The sequence below is a fragment of the Anoplopoma fimbria genome, chromosome 17 (genome assembly GCF_027596085.1).
Source record: "Anoplopoma fimbria isolate UVic2021 breed Golden Eagle Sablefish chromosome 17, Afim_UVic_2022, whole genome shotgun sequence".
Classification (NCBI taxonomy): Eukaryota; Metazoa; Chordata; class Actinopteri; order Perciformes; family Anoplopomatidae; genus Anoplopoma; species Anoplopoma fimbria.
The window spans coordinates 15,227,519-15,241,587 of record NC_072465.1 but is presented as its reverse complement, the minus strand read 5'-3'; the positions used below and the strand labels follow the sequence as shown (position 1 = coordinate 15,241,587).

The 14,069-nt window shown below is 40.2% G+C and overlaps 2 protein-coding genes across 5 annotated transcripts in view; both read left to right on the top strand.

The window, feature by feature from the left end:
* The first annotated feature begins 949 nt into the window (after positions 1–949).
* LOC129106499 (G-protein coupled receptor 61-like) lies at positions 950–5,592 on the top strand. Its single transcript, XM_054617934.1, has one exon. It carries the CDS (start codon positions 950–952, stop codon positions 2,351–2,353), a length of 1,404 nt encoding a protein of 467 aa, XP_054473909.1. The 3' UTR covers positions 2,354–5,592.
* Positions 5,593–6,732: 1,140 nt separating this feature from the next.
* The window catches only part of ampd2a (adenosine monophosphate deaminase 2a), a 29,595-nt gene continuing 22,258 nt past the window's right edge, over positions 6,733–14,069 (top strand). For 2 of the 4 annotated variants that reach the window (XM_054617930.1, XM_054617929.1), the window contains exon 1: positions 10,030–10,545. In XM_054617930.1, coding sequence (XP_054473905.1) covers positions 10,101–10,545 — 445 coding nt within the window. In that variant the 5' untranslated portion in view covers positions 10,030–10,100. Of the gene's footprint in view, positions 6,794–7,231; positions 7,301–8,308; positions 8,396–10,029; positions 10,546–14,069 lie in introns of those variants that run through there. The other 2 variants (XM_054617931.1, XM_054617932.1) reach the window with 2 other exon arrangements.

Genomic DNA, 14,069 nt, shown 5'->3' with positions numbered 1-14,069 from the left:
CCAATCTTAACACTACATTCACTCATACAGGGCTTCTTTAGTGACAGATATACTATTGTAGTACATGTACACATGTTGTGTTTTGTATTTCCTTTTACCATAGACAATATGTTTACACCCTGAGTATACATATTCAACAAGAGCTCACACAGCAGGTGTAGATGTGATAAAAGGATTTGTTTTGGGGAATTAGCATTCATACGTGCATTGACAGGATGTGTGCTTTAAAAGCAATATTTAAGCATTATTTAGTGTAGAGTAGGTAGTTCAAAATATTTTACTTGTTTTTTTTCTAGAGGATCAGTATGATCATACATGACCGATTTGGGCATCATTATTTAGTCGCAGATTTATGAACTACAATCTGTTCAAGTGGCTCAACTCTTTGGCATGCTGATTTATGATTGTTAAAATAATTTCACTCCTTCAGTTTACTCAGCATGTTGCTAAAAAGGTGCCTTGAATAACTCAGACTTGGTTTGAGGACTGGCTTTGGATTACCTTAACAGTAAAATGGCCTTAACAGAGATTTAAGAAGCTAAGGAGGATTTTCTAATCCGAGTGTATTAATCTCAATAGTAGCTGGGGCAAAAGTGAAACTCAGCACGAGCAACTGATTGGAAGGATTAGTTCATATAACCATCAGGAGCAAATAAGGGGTCACTTATTATCAGAATACACATGCAATCTCAGGTGAACACATATTCACCATTTATTTCCCTCTGTCCTTCTTGTTTTTAGGGTTGGTTGTGATTAACGGCAGACATGAAGACTTTCTAAAGGAACAGGAATCTTAAAATCTGAACCTCCTGCATCATCAACCTCCGGACTACAACGCAGCTTTTGACCTCATTTCCCAGCCGCTGTTTCCTGGCCGTACTTCCTGGCTTTGAAGGATGGGTGATGGGCCTGTGACTGCTCCTGCCTGCCTGCTTCATCCCACCCTTCAATGGAGCCGATGTGGAACTCCTCGCGCCCACCTCCACAGCTCACCTCCAACATGTCTGCCTCCTTTCTGCCTGAGGGCTGGGCTCTGTCCCAGTCGCTAGCCCTGCTGGCCATGCTGCTCATGGATCTGATGGCTGTGGTGGGTAACGTGGCTGTCATGGCGGTCATTGCCAAGGCCCCACAGCTCCACAAGTTTGCCTTCGTGTTCCACCTGTGCGTGGTGGACCTGCTGGCGGCCCTGGTGCTGATGCCACTCGGCATGCTCTCAAGCCGAGCCTTCTTCGGGGAGGCCCTGTGCCGGAGCTACCTCTTTCTCAGTGTGTGCCTGGTTAGCGCTGCCATCCTCTCTATCTCCGTCATCAATGTTGAGCGTTATTACTACATCATACACCCGATGCGCTATGAAGTGAAAATGACTGTTGGGCTGGTAGCGTCGGTGCTGGTGGGGATATGGGTCAATGCCCTGGCCATGTCTGCTCTGCCGCTGCTCGCTTGGTTCCTGCAAGGTGGAAGAACTCCTCTTCTGGAGAGTAGTGGGGTCGGGGGAGGAGGAGGTGGGACAGTCCCATCTCCACCTGCTCAGGGTCACAGGCGCTGCTCACTACATTGGACAGGGGGAGGCTCAAACCGCATGGCCTTCATGGCCCTGTTTACTTTAGTGTATTTCCTGTGTCCACTACTGGTCATTCTTGTTGTGTACTGCAATATGTTCAAAGTGGCTCGGGTGGCAGCCATGCACCATGGGCCTCTGCCTACCTGGATGGACACGCCTCGACGCCAGCGGTCAGAATCACTCAGCAGCCGTTCCACGATGGTTACCAGCTCTGGGACAGGCACTCGGACGGGCAGAGACACTCCGCAGCGTCCCTTTGGGGGAGGGAAGGCTGCAGCAGTGTTGGCAGCAGTAGGTGGGCAATTCCTCTGTTGTTGGCTGCCCTACTTTACTTTCCACCTGTATTCTGCACTGTCTGCCAGCCCTCCCGCCGCACTAGCCTCTCTGGAGGAGGTGGTCACCTGGATCGGCTACTTCTGCTTCACCTCCAACCCCTTCTTCTATGGCTGTCTCAACAGACAGATCCGGGAGGAGCTGGGCAAGCATCTGCCTTGTCTGTTTCGTCGAGCAGGAGCTGAGATGGAGGAAAGACTGCCCAGCCGTGAAGGATCCATAGAGGAGAATTTCCTCCAGTTTCTTCAGGGCACCGGCTGCAACATGGATCCTCAAAACTCTCACAGCACCTCCAGCCCTAAAGGGGAGGCCTGCTGCCCCGTGGCTCAGTCACAACCACCGGAGCTGGCACAGTCCATACCGATAGATTTTCGTATCCCTGGACAAATTGCGGAGGAGACTTCAGAGTTTATTGAGTCTGAGCAGGCAAAGAACAACCACATATATAAAGACAATTAAGTTTTAAATGTCTGAAAAAAAGACAGATTTTGATCATTCAGATATAAACTGTTTCATTGGTTATTTCTGTGAAAACATGTTTCTCTATTTCTATACTGAAAGCTGTCCGACAGGTAGCTCAGTTAATTGAAACAACTTTAAATTGTATTTTGAATCATTGCACTTTGCCTCATCAGTTTCATTCTTCAACAGTCACAATTATACAATTAAACGCAGTTGTTTGAGATGTATTTCAAACTATTGTTTGTGAACAGGGAATTTACTGTTAGAATAAAAAAATGGCAAATATGGCCTTCCACACAACCACTCAGCTCTGTACAGTAAACAACTTTTATGACTACTTTTGGTGTAACTAGTTAAAGCCTTTTTTAAAGATAAAAATAACATTAATTGTATGTTAGTTTTCAGAAAATTCCTTTTTATTTGAAAATTAGGAAACGATGGATGAAATTAATAAGAGTATTGTGCGGTGAAGCTCTGCAATTGAACGGATTGCCTTTGGTATTCAGGGATGAAGATGAAACGGTTCCACAAACCAACTGATACTGTATTTGTAACTGCCAAATCAATCATTTTTGAGACTCCGGTTAGTTGATTATTTTTTGAATAAATTATATTTAAGAAGACAGCAATAAAATACACAAAATTATGAGTATTTAGGGGATCCATTGAGGGAAAAGCACTACTGTCACTTTTGATTGGTAGCTGTGCTTTCATCAGTGATAATGCCACTCTTAACCCTTATGCCAATCTGATTATAATCGATTTGCAGACGTACATTTTGTGGCCTAACGCTCATGGAATTGCTACCAGTTGTTTACAGATTTTTTGTTCTCCTTTCTTTGGTGCTTGTCCAAACACATCTTTTTTCTTTGATTTCCTAAAAAGTAGATCCCGACCCAGTTTAGGATGCAGGTTGACTTGACCCATCTTAAGGGTCACCTAGCTTTCTGCCATTTGAAGTATTTATCAATGTTTTTGGATATAGATCTTAAAAATCTGTATTCACTTGATGCACTGCATTAAGATCAACTATTATTCTATTTCTTACATTTGTTAAATGTACTAAATTGTATATTATGTTTAGTAAAACTGTATAAGTTTGGGTTGTGTGTATCACTCAGCATGCCCATTTTTCTTTTTTTATTAGTGAGTGTAAGTATTTGTTATGCATTTCATTACAATGAGGCTGATGTGTTTTGATAGGTATGGAGCCTTTTTTTGTTTTTTAGTTGTTTGATTTTTTATCCCGGAAGGAGAATACATTTAGATTTAGTTTGACTACCCTGCTCATCAGGGTTTTTAAAGTACCTCACATGCAGGAAAAATAAACAATATTTTACAGTCCTGCACAGTTCCATGTGAAGTTTTTGATGAAGAGATGAAGTTGTATTTTATAGCAAACTGTTAGGGATGAATACGATAAACTATATGTGGAAATGTTTGAATGAAACGACTTTCTTATGTAACGTGGATACAGGGTTTTTAAGATATTTTTTGAGTGACAATGCCAATCCAAAATCAAAAGCTTGTCAAGCTTGATATCCTCTTTTCATCATGACTTCATGTCTAAATATCCCAAACTGTGAATGAAGTTGAACGTTTGTGTTAGGATTTTCACTTGTTCAGAGATTGTTTTTTTATGCTGTGATAAAAAATAAAAGAATGACTTCCACTGTACTTCAATGATATGAATGTGTTTTAGAAAAGTACACGGCTAAAACATGAGTGAGAGATACTGTTGTAATAAAGAGTTTCTATGTTTGTAAAACATTTTGGATGCATTCTCCTAATTTGACCAACATTATGGTGCTGCTGCAGTCACAAATACATTGAACTGATGCCATATACACATGTCATATTTTACTCAGCATCTCAGTGTGTGTGGCTTAATCTCTCTGCTCTGCTTTGATATTCAATTGCAAAGAGAGGGGTGGGAGGATACACTTCAAACACTTTGACCTTAAGGTAACATTTAGCTTCAAAAGGCCGAAGCCAGTGATGTGACCTTCATCAGAAAGTAAAGATAAAACTGTCAAAACACAGATAGATAGATAGATAGATAGATAGATAGATAGATAGATAGATAGATAGATAGATAGATAGATAGATAGATAGATAGATAGATAGATAGATAGATAGATAGATAGATGATTGATTGATTTCTGTTGCATGATACTGGTGCGTGACAGGCCTCACACCTCAGCGATGGACCTCAGTCAAACCGCCCCCAGCTTCGCCAGGCTCTGCCATCCCCATGGCAATTATTACCTAGTGACATTTCTCAGGAATGTAGTGGGCGAGGGGAGGAGCGTGCTCAAATGGGAATCCAACAAGACACCCATATCTTCTTAAAATACATTATGTAGACTAAACCAAAGCTGAACCTTTTTGTTGTTGATATTTGTTTCACAACCTCTGACTTGCTTGAGTTAGTATCTCAAACTGTAAACTGAAATAACTTTTTACTCTCCATTCCGCTGTTTAGAATAACCTTTGATTATTTATTTCTAATCTTTGACTGCTTTAACTTAATATCTATATTTTTTGGATTTATACTTTAAGAATTTTATCCTTGTATTTACATTACCTTCATTGTTTTGGCAAAAGTAACAGCAAATCGATTCCTGTGCTTTAGAATACATGTAAAATGGTACTGATATGATGAAGTATTGTCACTGATAGCAGCAGTTGTTTACAATAAAATCAATCTAAATGCAAAGCAAAACTAAAATATTGGTGAAAATTCACTACTCTTGTGTATGTCAAGATTACAGCTGACTGCAAACAGAGGAAAACCCCAAATACAAGAACAATACAAGTTACAAAGAAAAGATAGAATAATTTCAGTTGAGATTAGAAGGTGGAGAATAGGTATAACTGTATGTGGTGGCTGGATCCGCCAAAGGAAAGATGTAATCTTCTGCCACTGTAAAGTTGTGCTCTCAAAATCGTATATGAGTTGTGATTGTTATTGGCCTTGTCCTGTAAGGGCAAAGCTGTCACTGAACAAACCCAAATCGTTGACCCAAGATGTTTCCGGCCGTTGGTTATCACAAAGAAGTGAAAGCAGATGGACGAGAGGGTCGCAGACAGATTTTGTTGCGGCAACAAACTTGGATGAGGACCTAGAACATGGGGTGCTAGAAAACAACAATATCATTTCTTTTTTTCCACATAATTCCCAGGGACATTGTCAGCAGCAATCCAACGTTGGTGAGCAAAAGAAGTGGATACTTGAGGAGAGATCTGAGAAATAGAAGTAACATTGAGAGAAGAATTAGACAAACAGGCAGAATAAAGGTGAACATTGCAAGCACAAAAAGGCTAAGATTACTTCAACATTTCCAGCTACTAATACACCAATAATGTGATTTCTAACACAGTAATCTTTGAGTATATTTAAATGATTGTACTATTTAACATAATGATATAAACAGTCAATATATCTCCATCATATCCTGAGTGTGTTGTAAAATAATCTACTTAAATATTAAACATCTTATCTGTTGGTTTTAAATAAGAGTCAATGTTTTTTAACCATGAGTGACTCACGTGGTTTAATGAAATGTTGGACTTCAGTCTGAAAGCCCTGAGTCAGCCAACACATGTGTTCTCATTTTTATTTTACTGGCAGTCTTCCAGTTTGCTTTTGCAAATAGTCCGTCTGGGTGTTGCTTCAATGGAATCCACAAACTATAGTATAACAATCCTATTACAGCTAAATTACTTCTTGAAAAACTGGTGCATTGTGTTAAATTAACAAGTGAGATCTGGTCTGTAATGTATTTAGGCACAACTTAGACTGTTATTTTTGATGACTTATTCCATTTTTCCAACACTACCTCTACTCAAATTCATTTCAGAGGGAAATATCTTACTTTTCACTCCACTACTTTTATCTGGCACTACAACGTATTATAATTATTAAATACAATTCATTGTTGTGCAGTAAATTAAACTATGCAATATCATATAAAACAGCTAAAATGAACTCTTCCGTCAACAACTACAACATTTAAATTATGCTTACACCTTAATGAATCAGTAATATGATTTACTTTTCATAATACAGTGTTAAACTTCTGTAAGCTCACTTTACTTGGGGCACATTTTTAAGGGGATTTTTACTTGTATTTTGACATTGTGGTATAATATCTGAGTACTCTATTTCTTCAAACATTGGTCATTAGCAAAATGAGAACTCCAGTTAGATTTCCCAATTGTAAGTTTAGATTTGTAGGATAAAACTGGCAGTTTTCTTAATGATCTTTACTGCCTCTACACAGTAAAAAAAATATTCAAAGCAGGGCTTATTGAGCAATGTTTGGCCTTTAATCACGACACAGGACACACACTCAAAGCGGGCGTCTCCTTCCTTCTTTGAGGAAATTGCATTTACGTCGGAACACAATCCTAACGTTACCTACTCGAGCAAAGGTAAAGAGTATTTCTTTTAACTAACTATTTGCTATCTTAGATGAATTATTCTGTTCATTCAGGTGTAACGCTGACAGCTAACGGTATTTAACTGACGCGAAGTAACAACCGACGCAACAGTTAAAAACCGTTAACAAACGGTAACAAACGTTAACTGACCGTTTAAACTCAGTAACGTTATCGAACCTTACACTGGGGTTCAAACTGCCACTAACTGTGAACCAGTTTAGTCAGTGAGAAACGTTGCAGGAAAGCACATTAAAAAGTGAAGCTTTGTAGTAAACAGCACAGTTAATCATATGTAAGAGAAACGTGGCGTCCATGTCTCTGTGTAAAGCACTGATAGCTTATCAGCCGGCTACCCGACGTTAACTTGGGTTATCTATTGACCGTGTAACGGTAACACTGTGTGCTCTGTTGCTGTGTCTTTTTCTCCAGGACATTTCCTGTCTTGTGCTTACAACGGTCCCACTTCTGCTCCCAGCTGGTCTTCAACAATGTCAGGTGGTAAGTCAGCATGCAGGGAAACAGTGCAAATACCATTCAAAACAAGCACATGACCAAGTTCACTTCATTCCCAGCAGCTTAAAACTACATTAATGTTATGTCACTACCTTGAAAACACTGAAGTGGCTTGTACATCCTCTGACACAGGCATCAGAAGTAGGGCAGAGTTATTGCATCCTGACGTCATCAGTTATATAGACCAGAAATGATATAATTATACTCAAAGAGATTTACAATATATGACACCCTTGCCTTGGATAAGGACAAACTAGTAACTTGACATAAATATTTCTATGTTTGTAGTTAAAATAATAATATTTTAAGATCAGTGCTACATTCTTTAAAAAGAACAAAAATATCATGCAAAAATATTGTTTTGTAGAATACCCTGGGTAACAGTTACATGGTCACTATGATATTAACCAAGGTGGTGTCATCCGTATGGTAACCATCCCATGAATGCTCTCTATATCTCCAATTCATTGATGTTTTTTAAGTGGTGAACTGCTTTTGTTTGACAAAACTCCCTCAAAGATGACAAACTTTGAACACTGACCTGGAATAGCAATAGAGCAGTACAAAACTTCATCAAAATCTCATTAAGTAAAAAAAGAATGAATAGCAATTTGCAAATAGTTACTTACAGTCCTGGTGATTGGCAGAATCCCTGCTTTTAATGGGAATATGCCATGGCTCTGTTTTGTAAAATGCCCCAACACTCCTGGGTTTGCTTTTCTCATGCATAGATTTGGCAACTTCAGCCTTGGAATGCAAAATGTACTTGATCTAATTAAATTAAATGATTCTTTGTTCAGTTGGGTTTGGTCACATTCCCTATGAAAGGATTTGAATGGAAAGAGAAAACACTGGGTTTTTTGTTTTATGGTCTCTGCAAACAAAATGATGAATTCCATGAGCTTTGCTCTGAAGGAGTGGGAAAAAAAATCCCAAAGCAGCGGGTGAAAGGCACAGTGGTCTCATTTTAGCAAAAGGGTGAGTAGACAGAAAGCTTAACCAAACAGAAGAGGCGAAGAGAAAAACCAAAGAAGGAATACCGTGAGCCATCAGGCTAACATATTTGCCTGCTGCTTCCAGGTAAGGCTTTGAGATTGTTAATAATTTGGTCTGAGCAAAATGTGTGACATAGTTATGAGAGTAGTCAAGATTTTAGTTTCAGACAAAAGTAGGCCCCTGTTTTTTACCCTTCGCTGCTGCTGCTGCATGCTGCTGCTGCTGCACCAGATGGTGAGCGTCAGCTCTCTCAAAAAAACTGGGTCAGATCTCAGAAAATGGTGGAGAGTAGACTCCCAAAAACAAGATTTGTATTCTTAATTGACAGTCACCCACCGGAATATATCTTTAGATTATGTTTTTACCAAGCTCATTTGACAGAAAGGTTGTATTTTAGTTATGTGATTGTTGTTTTCAATCGTCAGGACATTTAAAAGGGTTTTTGATTGTCTTTGTTTTCAGCCCAATGCCACACTACTCAGTTCCAACAAAGAATTACTTGTAGATAAGTTTTGCTTTAAGAGATCAGTATGTGTTTTTCGTGTTATGGGGGTTTGATCTCAGGCACATTTGTTGAGGATTTTGTTCACAGTTGAGCAAGTTCAGTCTCAGAGATCAGATTACTTGCAAAAATGTTGAGCATAATCCTGTAGTTGCATCGTCAATTCAGTATTATTCTGAAGAGTTTAAGTGTAAATAAAGGACGGTGGTCGAGGAAATGAATGATTGAATGGTTGCGAGTTACCAAGTACTATTCCTGTAAACGGTGCTCCATACTGTTGTATACAGCGAGTTAAAGTGATCACACTTAGCCCACTAGATGATCAACTGCATTCAAATAATGGCAACGCTCCTTTAATGCTGTGTTTATTGTTTATATTAGTAAAAATGTTTGCTGTCTAGTGTCTGTACTATTTGATAAACCGAAGCTGTTTGAATAGCAACTTGTGTGCTCAGAAAGGACAAACATGTTTTTGTCTAACTGCATTACATTTTCAAACCACTAGATGGGGATCTTTACCCCTTTTTTTGTAGCTCTGTTGCTCTGACTACTCTTCAAGTAATGGGATGCCAAAGTTCCAAAATACAACATAAAGCCAATATTACAAAGTCAATAGTCAGTGTCCTCCGACTTCACTAATATACAGTAGATGTTATGCAGTTTTTTAATATTAGTTTATTGATGACATGAAAAATTCTTAATCTAAAATGGTTCTATTAAGCTGTTTCCGTTGTAGTCAGTGGAGGAGAGTCCCAGAAAAGCCTATCATTTTGAAAAGTCATATTAGAGTCAGAACTCTGCAGACTTGTTGAAGCTTGTGTGGTTACAACACTTAAAATAGAAGTTTGTAATATTCATTCATGCTCCTAAACTACAGGAACCACAGGAGAGAAAGTTGTGGATGTGGTTGCATTACTAGCTTTGCTGGCCATTGGTTGCCACTATTTATAATACATCATGTCAGGTGGGCTTTGCTGTGTGTGTTTAGGCTGTCCAACTCCCCTCCAAAGTTTCCAGAAAAGAAGATTGAGAGTTCACAAGTCAGCTTACACACTAAGGTAGTTTCTGTGCTCATCCACTCCGACCAATCTGTATTCTTTTGGATTTTTTTTGTTCACTTGCCGTTCATCTGGTTCCCTTTCTCTTGGTCGAACACAAATTCGAATTGCTATTTTTAGATGAGTGGAAAAAACTTTTGTCCTTCACTCACCTCGGTGCTCAGCTGGCGGGGTGTTGTCGGTCTCCATACATGCTCTCTGTCATGCTAGCTGCACACTTTGATCCGCAATGCCCTCCTCTGTGGCTGTTTTTTCCTGCATCGGCTATAGGAAGCTCATTCCCTGGTTGCTAGGGCAACCAAGGTGGATGGCCCCCAGCAAGGGCCGGGTAAGCCTTGGGCTGCCTTTCTGCTCGTCGCTGTGCGGCATGCCTGCTGACCTGCTGCTGGCTAGGAGGAGGAGCCAACTCTGCAGAGGAGCTTCTCCCTGCCCAGTATGGGTCCCGCCGCCACGCTGCCCCACTATGAGACAGAGCTCCAGCGTTAGAGCTCCTTTCTCCCTCTGCTGGCCGCTGCACAGCTCTGACTTGCTTTGCTCCAGCAGTAACAGGAGCACAGGCAGCAAGATGTCATCCTCTTCTTCCACCTCCTCCTCCAACAATGATGGACAAGGGAAGCCTAAACCTAAATCCCCGTTTCGTAAGAGGGGGAGCCTGCAGAGCACCACCAGCCCTGGTGAGTGTGGGTGAGAGGGGTCCCATAGAAGAATGAGTGAGTTCACAGCTCTTAGATGAATGTGGAGTTAGAAAATTGCACAAATGCTTGTGCAGTGGCATTTAATAATCCATGCTGCTCACAAGGCGCAATAAGGGAGGATACTGAGTTTCCAGATGTGGGGACCACTGCGACTCTTGGTTCTTGCTCAGTTTTGTTTTGAATCTGTTGTTGTGACTTTGGTTTAATTTGTTGGCTCTGACTGATGTTATATATTTAGAATTTAGCATGCATGCTGCTTCGTGTGGAACTGTAATGCAATTCACAATCAAGAATATTTGAACTAAATAAACTAGGTCTGCAACTGGGTTAATCCATTGATAACATTGTTTTTATTAACTCATCAATTAGTCAGCAAATCTTGTTGGTCCAGGGTTGACCAACTGAACTATTTAAAAAAACTGTTATGAAGTTATTATTTTTAAACATATATCTTACTTGTTTGCATGTATTGGAGATACACGTTTTTAAAGATGGCAGTTAATGAAGTTTGAAGGAATATTTGGACGATTCCTCGCCCTTAATGGGCCCTTTGTAGCAACAACAGTTTATCATGCGTCTACTGGCGTCCCCTTATCTCACCAGCTTGGATTACATAGAGCAGTGGGATGGTTTTATCTTACAACTGCACCTCTCTCATGACGACAATTCCCTCCCCAACTGTTGTGGCCAACATCTCATTATTTTTATGTAGAAGAATACGAAGTGACCAATTGGAGAAAATCATCATTATATCACATTTAAGTTGGATTCCTCCTTTAGGAACCTCATTGATAACTATTATAAACTTTGATCCAGTCTCATTGAGTATATTATAGATTGCTATAGTGACAATGACTTCTGGATTTTAAAAACACAATGGAAATGCAACAGTTCAAATAACAAAATATAGGAAATGCCAACTTCCCAATTCCTTTTTTATAGTTCTTCATTACTTGTCTTAGATTTATAAAAGTTAAACAGGGAAGTAGTTTAATCTCAGCTTCTATGAATAAAGATATTTGTTAATGAAATTTTAATAGCATTGTAATGCCACCACAGGCTTGTATCTTACTGGCACATGGTGGTGTATTAATTAGTTTTATGTAAATGTCTACTTACAAGGTATGCATAGGCCTTTCATTAGATTTTTAAAGGGATGGGATACGGGTCAAATGATCGTAGCTCTTTGATTACCTTTGAAGTTGATGCCAACTGGTCTCTGTGGGGAGAGGCTAGAATGTTAGAGCAGCAATGTATCTGAGGCAATTAAATGTTAATATTGGTTTAATTTGAAGCTACTTCCTCAGTGAGCCACAGCACAAATGGTGAGTGTTTGAGATGCCGCAGCAGATCCCAAGCAGTAACTCATGTTGATACACACCGTACTGTATTTGCTGAGGAAGCCTGTCTTTGCTGCAGTAATAAATAACTTAGAGGTCTCTCCATCCATGCAGTTATTCAAGTCCTCTCAATTAGCCGCTTGGTTGAACCCACTGCACTCCCAGTCTGTCACAAGAGCCACATGTAGGCCACCCATTACAATACTTCCATCTGACCACAACAATCTGTTACCATTGTTGATGCCAAATTACTGCTGCAAAAAAAAAATTCAGCTGTAGCTGCAGCTTGAGCAGTTGGTATTAAATCCATGTCATGAACTGAAGCCATTAGTATTAACTGTGATACTTCTGGTAGCAACCTCAGAAATAGCTCCGCCCCACAGCGTCTTTCCTTTCAAGAAGGAGATTTAGGTTTTGTTTCTAATCAATTTTAATCTCCTTCACTCCTGCACATCTGAAACAGTTCTTTAATGTAAGTGTTGGTGTTGATTTGCTGGTGGAAACATTGATTACTCAGTCAGTTTTCTCATCTGCAGGAATCTATCTCTGCCTGCAGGCTGCTCTCTCCCACTGGACCTTCATTGCATCACATGAAGCAGAATCTGTAATGTCCTGGCTTTGCAGCCAAATCTATATGACGTGAGGTATAGAGGCTATTAAAATCTGCCAGAGAGGTGAAGGGAATTCCTCTCTCTGGCATGAGTCACTGCTGCGCTTTCTGTTGTGATCTGATCTCATACAGAGGCTCTTACTTTGATCTTCACTATCTTACTGGCCTCTAACTTGACACTTCCCTCTGTACTTTTCATCTGTAGGCTGTCTGGTGGTATAGCCCCCTGTTCTGGTTGATTATCAGAAATCCTGTTCCTGTCGTGGCATGTCTCTGTGGGCTTCTCTCTTTAATTAATGTGCATTCTCAATTTTTTTTTTAGGACTTGCCTAGTCATGGGTGCTCTGTTCCGATACCGCTTGGAGGCTTTCCTTACTGAATCATTAGCACATCTTTACGTTGTTGCCTTATAGACTTTAACCTGCACATCCTGAAAGTTGTGAAACCAGCGGACCCTTCCCTACGCCCCATAACCTCACATTTGATAGTGTGGGCGCTAAAGCATATTGTAGCTGTTACCTACTACTGCTGAAATGTGTCACTGGGATTTCTTTCTTTACTTCTGAAACACAAAGCAGAACCTCAGTGTCACTGCACAATTTTATGTATATTTAATATGGTGAAACTGTAAACTTTAGAGCTTTGAGGGAACCAGTGGATACACAGCTGGGTCCAAGATTAACTAAAAGACATGGATTATAACTTTTGTATCACAAAACAGTTCAATTATGTGCAAACCCAGTAAGGCATGTTTTTTATATGAGGTATTTTTGTTTGGTAAAATGTGAAAATGTTGAGAAAACATTTTCTGTGAACTTCTTTTAATAGCACATTTAATAAGTACTCTTCTGCACTTTACCATTTCACCGTTAGAGGGAGTCTCTGAAACAAAAGTGCTTTGTAAAGTCAGACCATCATTTTTAAACAAGTGGCTGGTTGTCAGTGTCTCGGGTCTTTGGCTACTTTGCAGTCAGACATGAGTGAGGACCAGTTTGCTCTGTGTTTGGGTGGAACATTCCACAGCTTTCTTCTGCTATTATTAGCTTGGTTGCTTCCCATGGAACAGAGGAAGTGTTTCAGTTCTGGAAAAAGGATTTTAGAGGACCAGGAACCAAGGCCTCGAAAGCTGTGTCACCAACAGGTGGGCCTGTTGTCGCTGGGTTAAGTAGATAACCAGCAGAGCCACAAGATCTGTCATTTCAGTCGTCACTACAACATACAACACACACACACACACACACACACACACACACACACACACACACACACACACACACACACACACACACACACACACACACACACACACACACACACACACACACATGCTCATAGCAGCGAGACTCATCCTGCCATTGGACACGCTATGATTCACTGTGTTGATTTGCAGGCTGACAGACAGACAGTGTTTATGCACATGGTTATGATGGTTTGTATTTCATTGCTCAAGCACAATTAAGCATGCTGCTTTGGTCTGTCTCTGCTCTCAGCATGGCTGCTAATGAAGATCCATTTTCATTTAAACCACCTCACTGATCACAGATGAACCAGCG